This window comes from Diabrotica virgifera, chromosome 2, assembly GCF_917563875.1.
Source record: "Diabrotica virgifera virgifera chromosome 2, PGI_DIABVI_V3a".
NCBI lineage: Eukaryota > Metazoa > Arthropoda > Insecta > Coleoptera > Chrysomelidae > Diabrotica > Diabrotica virgifera.
Window position 1 is genome coordinate 107,709,558 of NC_065444.1, and position 9,987 is coordinate 107,719,544.

At 34.1% G+C, this 9,987-nt stretch overlaps 1 protein-coding gene across 1 annotated transcript in view; it reads left to right on the forward strand.

Moving 5' to 3' along the window:
* The window catches only part of LOC114334685 (protein-associating with the carboxyl-terminal domain of ezrin), a 70,168-nt gene extending 64,002 nt beyond the window's left edge, over window positions 1–6,166 (forward strand). The window contains exon 5 of the mRNA XM_028284788.2: window positions 5,209–6,166. Coding sequence (XP_028140589.1) covers window positions 5,209–5,928 — 720 coding nt within the window. The 3' untranslated portion in view covers window positions 5,929–6,166. The remainder of the gene's footprint in view (window positions 1–5,208) is intronic.
* Window positions 6,167–9,987: the final 3,821 nt, after the last annotated feature.

Here is a 9,987-nt window from a genome sequence, read left to right on the forward strand (position 1 = left end):
TGTGGATCTGCCAGTTTTACATTTTTTGGTATTTTTAATAAATTTAAATCGAGCGTGACTTGTGGATGCTGGCACGTAATGCTTTCAAGGATAGCGCAAGACAGATAAAAATTTTTGCTAGGAGATGTGTTTGAATGGATTTGAAGGTCTACCATCTTGTTTGAAACAGAAGAAGCCTGATATTTGAAGATTTCTGGTATATGGTGAATAACAAATTCTTTTGGCTAACCTGTCTGTTATGAACGAAACCTGGCTACCGGAGTCTGTTAAACAACGAACTGAGATGGGGTTATTTTGAACATCATGAACAGTTACCAAAGCAGTTGTGAGTAAAACTTGTAGGTTTTTCGAATATACAGAGTGAGACGAAATATTGCTCGGACCTGGGGGATTTTGCATATCTGGCAAAGATTGCGGAGTTGCATTTAGAACAGAATTGTTCTGCGAATTTTCTTGAATATTCTCCGAGGTAGATTGAGAAGGATGCTGGTTTTGACGTTGGTCACGGAAATTACGAACAAATTGATTTTGGGCGGGTTGACTTTGATGATTTGACCTACCGGAAACTTGCTTTGCATTATTTTCCGACGGATGCGAAATGTGGAGCAAAGAATGATGGCGCCTATTGCAGGTTTTACAATTCGACAATGAGGGACAAATATTAGATTTATGGCCACTAGCAAGGCAATTGAGACAGAAACCTTTGTTCTTTACTATTTGTATACGCTTTTGAGCAGTCAAATTTAAAAATTGTTGGCAAGAGTATACCTTGTGTGAGCTAGAATTGCAGACGAAACATTTAAAAAGTGTATCTCTGTTATCTGCAGAAGTATGCAGAGACGGTTTTGGTTTATGATTTGTTTTCTCTTCAAAGATCAAATTTTCCAATATCTTACATTTCTTTTCAATGAAATTCAAAAACTCATCTATCGTAGGAAGTTCGTTAAAATCTCTTTCTGATTCCAAGGATCGTTTCATATTAAAATCTAATTTTTGTGTGAATATGTGAATTAAAATTATATCTGCAAGATTGTCGGAAATATTGAAATTGTTTATCGCACTTAAATTCTTTTTTATGTGAGTTAAGAATTCACGCAAGTTTTGAGCAGTATTTTTTGTTATTGAAGGAACGTTCAGAAGTTGTTTTAAATAAGTATTAATTATTAAACATTTATTTTCAAATCTATTTTTAAGTATATCGATAGCAATAGAAAAATTTGTACCCACAATTTCCAAATTTTCAATTAGTTGTAGAGGTTCGTTCTTGAGAATTGATTTTAAGTAGATTAGTTTTTCAATATCTGAAAGATGAGTGTCATTTACGATAAGTTTTGTAAACATCTCGGAAAAACTAGGCCAATTTCCTATAATCCCATCGAAATGAGGAATTTTTAGCTCCGGTAAGCGGACATGACGGTTATTTGAGTTTGTGGGACTTTGTTGAGCTGAGGTGCTCATAACAGAATTTACTGAAATTTGATCAATTTTATCATTTAGGGCTGATTCCAAGATTAGAAATCTCCCTTCTACATCTGCCATGTCAACAGCATATGCGTCATCTAATATTTCTAATTCATTTTGAACGTCAAGGTACTTGTCAAAAACTTTTGATAAATAATCTTTTCTAGAAATCAGTTCATTTTTTGAAATATTTTTATTTCCATTATCTTTTAACCAATTCTCTAATCTAGTTATCGAAGCTTTACTACGACCCCTTGCCTTAACAAGGTCATCCTTTGCTTTAGTAAGATCGTCAACGGTTTTATTCATGGTTGACTGAGTAAATTAGACAAAAATTTGATAAGCGAAAACTACGTGAAACGATTTGATCTTTGAATAAAAACCCAAAAATAATATTAAACAGAGAAAAATACGGAAATATGAGAATGTCCAATAAAATCAAGAAAATATAATAATGTCCAATAAATATAAAAAAGCAGCGAAATAACGAAAGTGTTCAATAAATATTCAACGAGAGTTTATAGTAGGCACTTCACAAGTATTATTAAAATAATTAAAAAGCTTACAGTTTGTTGCGAATTTGATGCGATGCGTTGAATCAGCTACCACGATGAAGAAGTCTAGAGACGTCCACTGGAGGATCCTGAAGGTGCGTTGATACTTGAAGGTGAACCAAGCGAAGATCTTTGGTTCGAAGTTAAAATGTGAAGATATCCGGGCTCGAAGGAACATGTGCGAAGATGTAGGTATTGTTGGCCTTACACTTCGTCCTGGTGCCTTTGTTTCGCGCACCAGTTATAGATCGCTGGTTTTTCCCCTTGGGAAACTGAATTTTCTTTCCTTAGGGAAATGGTTTCACTTTTTCTCTACTTATACGAAGGACCACCCAAAGCTTTGGGACAAATGAAATATACGAGAAGAACGTTGTTACTAAGTCTATTTACCAAAAACAATTACAATAACGAAATTTTGGACGCCGATAGCTTGCTTGCAATAGCTCAATAAACACACTATGAGCACGAAAACAAAAAGAATTGGCACTAGTTACTGAACACGTATTAAACAATCCGGTTTGCGCTGAACCGAGAGCGTTGAGCTCCAACTTTTCGACTGCTCCGTCTCGCAGTTGCAACTGTACTGTCTCTCGAACACAAGAACACCCCTCAACCCCTATTCATCGCAACCGTTTTTTGACCTTCAAAATTTCCTTTTTTGGTTAAAGTTTACGTCAGCCGTCTTTCTCATGAAATGGCCTGGTTGGAAATTTTGGATACCAAAGACTGAAAGATAAAAATTTCTAACTGTGTACTGTCATTGTTATAATTCTTAAGAACGCATTAGGATTATATTTAGAAAGTTAGTTTCCAAGCAAGTACCGGCATCCGTAAAGATAATTAAATTTTAGGAAAATTAGGAAAGTAAATCTTAAAACTAATATACAGCGTGAGCGAAATTAAACTAAATTTAAACAGTGTTGTTTAGCAACAGCTATATTGCCTCTAATATACGCAGTAGTTTGGCAGACGACAGTTTAGATATGTTGTGTCCTTCGCAAACATTTTCAATTGAAAGCTTTAGCTAAATAATGAAACCTATAGCTAAGTAATATAGCAACTAAATAAGTAAAGTAAACTATGTCAATTTTTAGTTGAAAATGTGTTTTTCTTGTTAATTTTTAAAAATTTGTGTATTTTTTTAAGAAAATAGATTTTTTGTTTTTTCAGTATTTGTTACTGTTTTTTGTGAAGAATAAACGGTGTAATTTGATTGATCTCATACTAATAGTAATACTTAAATAAATGTGGAGTTAGTTGATTAATTCATTGTTTTGTTTGCCTTATATAAATATGACTATTTTCAAAAAGCGGAATCTCGCAAATACCGAGACCCCGTGGATTGAAAATTGGTATTCCCGTAAATACCGAGATTGAACTCAGGCTGCGGGATTGAAAGCCCTAAGTATAACCGCCAGAAAATTGCATGGTTATAACAGCAAATCTACTAAGATATAAATTAGAGCTTGAGGGTCAGATAATAGAACAAATAATGAAGTTTAAATATCACGGCATCTCACTATCTAGCTACGGAAAGATGGAAACAGAAATGGAAGATCAAGTGAACGACAACTTACTAGAGAGAGGCACATTGGAAAACAGACTACTAACAGAAAGTCATGTCTACAAAAAAAAGAGAAAAGACTTTGTACTCCTACAATTCGATTGATACAATTTATAGCAACTAAATATTTATAATCCATAACTATTCTCCCTTTGAAACACACCAATCGAATTATTCTGTTCGTATATTTATTTTCATCATTTAATTTAATCGAAGTACTTAAAATTGTATTTCTCGCTTATTAATAATATTAAGAATAGGGTGGTTCAAGATCTTATGTGAATAACTCAAGTTGAATGTAAAAGCCAAGGGACCCTCCAAATCTTTTCTAATTGATAAAAGCAGTAAGCAGCCAAAATATGAAAGCCATAAATCACTTGGAAGGCAGTGCTCAATACTGTTTATATAATGAAAACGGGAATATTTTTATCGCTTTTTGAAAAAATTACAAGACATGTTAGGATACGAAAACTTAATTTATTTGTTTATTTTACATTGGAACTCATGTTTAAAATAAGAGTACATTTTGTAGTGAAGACCACAATAAAAATGAACTCTTTAAATTTTGTCTTTGGAAATGGATGGTTTCTGTAGGCTTTCTAGAACGGCCTTCTTTGTTGGCTCAGTCAGGACTTGTTTTCGATTAGCTTCTAAAATCTGCAGTAATAGCTGTTTTTCGTCCTCATAATTTGTTATGAGTTTGTTAAAATCTTAAAATAGTTTTACACCTCTTTCTGCGATCTCATTGACCACTTTGATTTTATTTACTGTATTTTTTGCCTCTGGGTCCTGTTCCCATTCACTTGGGTGCTTGTTTAAAAAGCTTTGCATAATGGTTAGCTTAGTTAAGTAAACAACAACATTGTTCTACTATCAGCAAAATCTGTCAATTCACATTAATCACCATAGACGGCTGTGGTGTCAAAGCCCATACCAATGACTTTATCATCGAGATCCCATGTTTTAAGAGTTTTAAGTACTGCATCTCCAGTGTTCAAACCTGTTGCACTAGCCAATTTTGGCACCCCCAGTCATTTCCACCAGCACAGGAAACTAGCACTGGTAGTCTATCTACCTTTTGTGAACCTAAAATGTCGGGCAGGACAGCTGTCCCAACGAACAACAATTGGTTCTTGGATGTCTAAGTTTGATTTAATCTCTGTTGGAAAATTCTGTCTTGCTGCTTCTCGTTTCCTTTTTACAGAACTTCTTGAAAGCGGTAATTCCGCAGGATCATGTCCAAGTGCGGCAGCAATAGGAATAATAAGCCTTACAGCTTCACGATCGGAAACTTTATTCCCGTCTAAAGCCGCTGCCACATTCATGTCAAAAAGGCTCTTCTTAGCCTTTGGTTCAGAAACGTCTTCGCTTTCGCCGTCTAAAACTTTGTTTAAGTTTTTTTCTAAACTTAAATGTTTTACGGAAATTTATGAAAAATAAATGTTGTTGAGCACTACCTTCCATATGTTCTAGAGTGTTAACATTTGGCATAGATTATTCTTTTATTAGATATAACAAAATGAGAGGGTCCCCAGGTCTCTAAAAAAAACTTGAGTTTTTTGGACCACCCTAATTAAGAAGGTTGCATATAATAAGCTATTTTAATTAATAAATGACTTAAAATTTCAGCTGCTAGTTGGAATTAAGGATACCAATGACCATCTAGTCTCCGTCACACTGACAACATTAGCGTTGCTTGTACCAGTTTTAGGTTCCGAAACTGTAGTCGGAGGCAAAAGGGCGAAACTATTTAATGACTTTCGACCAACCCATTCAGTTAGAAGATCATCGAAAAAAGTAAACCCGGAAATCTTTCAAAACTCATCCACTTCAGCCCAGATACCCCAAGAGGCCGATCAGATAAGTTTTAGTGGTCTAGAAAATGAACTAAATATTGTTAGTGAATTGCCCGAGAGACCCAGACCTGATGGTGAAGAAGGTGAAACATCAACCGAAGAAGTGGAACCTTCGGCAGACGAGGATGTAGATAATTGGGACGACTGGGACATAAATGAAACTCGCCAAACGATAACTACAGATACATCAACGTATAGAGACAATCGTGTCATATTAATTGATGAATCAAGCACGAATATAGCAACATCTCAGCATAAAGTAAAAATTCCAGATATTTCCGAACTAGATATAAAAACTCAATCTGTGGTTAACGAGCAGAATGATATAAATTTCTTTCAGGATATGGAGCCAGTGATAGAAAGTTGTAATAAGTTTATTGTAGATGAGAGTAAGGATGATATTGTGGTTACAAATGAGCTAAGTAGTAAACTTGCTGTGAGTGGTCTCAACGATGAAAATAATGCAGGGTGGGAAGAAGAAGACTGGGATTAAGTTGTTTTAAAGACTGCCGTTTATATTTCTTTTACGTTGATTCGAATCTGGCGAATTTAAGTACTACAACAAAATGATAAGTTTAAAACAGTGATTTTAAGAATATGGTGCAGTTTTTCGTTGCCATAAAAATATTATGCATATTTTACAATATACGTTTTATATTTATACAATCTTTATTGTCACATATTCAGTATTATATTGAATTAAAAAACAGAAAATAAATTCTTTATTATTATCTTTTCTTATTATTATTCATATTATTTTTTCTTAATATTTCTTTATTAATATCTTTATTACATTACGTCTTCGGAAGCAATTAATCAGAGATTTATAAAAATGAACATCATGATAAATGGAATCAGAATCATACCAGGAGTATATAGAATTAATGAGGACGCATTGGTCAACATTAAAGATGAATTCTTCGAACAACGGAACAATGAAATTATAAAAGTAGTAACACCTAGGGGGATCATACTTCTAAGAGACTTCATTATGATACTAGGTGAAAATACCAGAAATGATAATGGAATCAGAGTAATAACAACATGCGGACAAAATACCTTAAAAATATTGAATGGATTTTATCCACACCGCGATATACATAAATACACGTGGATACAACAGACCAAAAATCTGAAATATATAATAGATTACAGCGTTGTAAGACAGAGAACTACAATTAAAATACAAGATGTGCTAGTAGCGAAGAGGGCCATCATGTGGCACCGATCATCATCTGCTAAAAGTTAAAGCGGTACCCCCAAACAGATACGAAAAAGAAAAAGAGCACATCGAATCAAATCAGTTAAGGGTATAGGCGCAAAATGTCGCCTGTCAAAATGTTCAACGTGTTTTAAATGTGTTTCATTTTTTTCGGATCCTAAGAAAACCAATAAGTATTTTTGAAAAATTTTAACGCAGAATGAAAGATTACGTTATTACCGAAGGCCGAAAGTCCTGAAAACATCTATAATGTTTATTTTAATAAGTTACAGGAATTTTATTTTCAAATACCTTATTCAAAAAAAACTTTTTGGTTATTCTAAGGGACTTTCGGCCCTCGGTAATAATTTAAATCGTTTAAATTTTGCAAAAATACTGATTAGTTTTCTCAGGATTCGAGAAAAAAAATGAGTAGGTACATTTAAAACACATTGAACATTTTGACAGGCGACATTTTGCGCCTATGCCCTTAATAAAACAAGTACGATACAACCTCTCTCTTCAATCCTGACCCCCCGGAGGGAGGGTAGTGGTCGACGTGATGTCGTGTATTGTCCGTCTCCAAAGATCTCTGTCTCTGGTCATCTCTTTTAACTCATGCATAGGTCTTTTGCATATTCCTGTAATTTTATCGATCCATCTTGTTGGGGATCTTCCTCGTGATCTTCGGCCTTCCACCTTTCCTTGTATAATGAGTCTTTCTGTGATATTTTCTGTGTTTGCTCTCATAACATGTCCAAAGTATTTTAATTGTTGGAGATGGACTTTACTGGAGAGTCGATGGCTAACTTTTAGCTCTCTTAAAATTGAATTATTTGTCCTATGGTCGGTCCAAGGAATTCGTAGCATTCTTCTCCAACATAACATTTCAGTGGCGTCTATCTTTCTTCTTTCCGAATTTCTCAGGGTCCAAGATTCACATTCGTAGGTCAGTATTGGGAATATTAAGCAGTTGATCAACCTCATCTTTAACGCTCTTGAAATTTGACAGTCCTTCCATATTGTGGTCATTTTTGCTGTGGAGACTTGCTAGATCACATCTACGTTTTATTTCTTCCTGTAGTGACCCTGTGTTTGTGGTTAATGATCCCAGATATAAGTATGAGCTCACAACCTCAAAATGATCAATTGTGGTTATGTGTGGATGATTGTTATGTAGTCTATCCACTATCATGATCTTTGTCTTTGATATGTTTAATTGCAGAACAAATATTTGACTTTCGTTTTCAACCAGTCGTATAAGATCAATCAGCTCTGCTTGACTATTTGCAAGAAGGGCTGTGTCATCTGCGAAACGTAGGTTGTTTATTTTATGACCATTTATTGAGATGCCTTTTTCTCATAAGTGCTCTTCTCATAATGTGCTCCCCATATATATTGAATAATTGTGGATATATGCTTTTTCTCATGAGCATTTTTCAGTGCGTCACAGTTTTTCGATTTCTTTCAAACGCATTAAATTGTATATGACAGAAAAAAAGGCACGTCGGTGATTACTTTGGTAATTATTCTAGTTCGGTGATTATTCTAGTTGTCGATAGATGGCGCTATAATAGAAAAAAAATTATTTACTAATTATATAATATATCTACGAATATAATCTGTACAATTTATAAGACTATACAAATCAAAGAAAATACCATTTTATAAATGCAATAAAGACAATTGATTTGTTTTTATGCCCAATTGCAAATAAAATTTGACAACTGTCAGATTTAACTAAAATGTCATGTTAGAATAAATGTTATAAATGTATATTATCACGGACTTACCTTTTTTCTATCATTTGTGACGCACTGAAAAATCCTCATGAAAAGAACCATAGTATACATCCCTGCCTGACACCCCGTTCTGGATGAAATTCGTTTGAAAGTGTGTCAAGCACTTTAACTGATCCAGTAGTGTGTTCGTATAGTTCAGTTATAAGCGAAATAAGGTGTTGTGGTACGCCTACTTCTCTTAGTATTCATCATAAGTATCTCCACTTGACCCTGTCGAACGCCTTACGATAATCTATAAAGCATATGTACAGTGGAATATTGAATTCCCTAGAGTTTTCGATTATCTGTCTTATATTCAACAGGTGTTCTCGAGTACCTCTACCTTTGATAAATCCAGTTTGCTCTTGTGGAATTTCTCTTTGAAGGATTTTTTTACAACGAATGTTACGATACAACCTAGACCAGCGGTTCTCAACCTTTTTGAGTGATATACCACCTACAGTTATTTTTGGTACCACCTATATTTTTAAATTGTATTATCAATACATACTTACTATTACTAAGTACTACTATTTTATTTTTTTCTGTGTTTTGTGTACCACCGCCAATAATGATATGTACCACCAGTTGTACATGTACCACAGATTGAGAACCTCTGACCTAGACAGTTTAAAACTATGATAGTGTAAATCTACTGTATAAAAAACGTTTAGGTTTAGACGAAAAATTAGAAATGGGTAGTTTTGAAAATACTGAATAACACTACGAACACATCATAAAGTCCATTTATTTATCAGCAGAAGAAGCACTGGGGAAATGGGACGAAAACTATAAAGGAATAAAACCGTACTAGTGGAATGAAGAAAAAGAGAAGGAAATTACAGATAAACGTCGGAGATACCAAACATTCCTAACAACAAAAACAGAAAACGATAAAACAATTTACAAAGAAGCACAAGCCACAGTAAGAAAAAAGATAACTCAAGAAAGAACGAATTATGGAAAAAGAACTGCCAAAAAATCAACACCTACATAGGAGGTAGAATATGCACAGAGTTGGATATTAATTGAAAATATGAGAAATAATAAGAAAAAAGACGTTATATCACCAATAACAATGGAAAATGGAAATATTTCAAAAAATTACTAACAGAACAAAGACCAGAATTTACTAACATGGAAGGTAACACCATAGGTATACATATAAATTCATTACCAGTACAAATAAGTAAATCATATATGGAAGAAATAATCAAATCCCTGAAAAATGGAAAACCCCTTGGTCCTGGTGACATCCCTGTAGAATTAGTGAAAGACAGACAAACTCCAGGAACAGCTAAGAAAACTCTAGCAACCCTGCTTAAATGGTGCCGAATTACCAAAAGAATAGAAATTATATATCATGTCAACGATCCACAAAAAGAAGTTAGCTGGCTTTAGAGCTGGACAGTCCACAATAGACCACTTGTACTCTATTACGCAAGTTATTGAAAAAAAAAGCCGTCAATAAAGAAGTTCGCCTGGTGAATGTAGACTTACAAAAAGCATATGACAGTGTAACCCCTCGGCAAACTATGATCAACCCTATAACAAACCAATATTAAACATT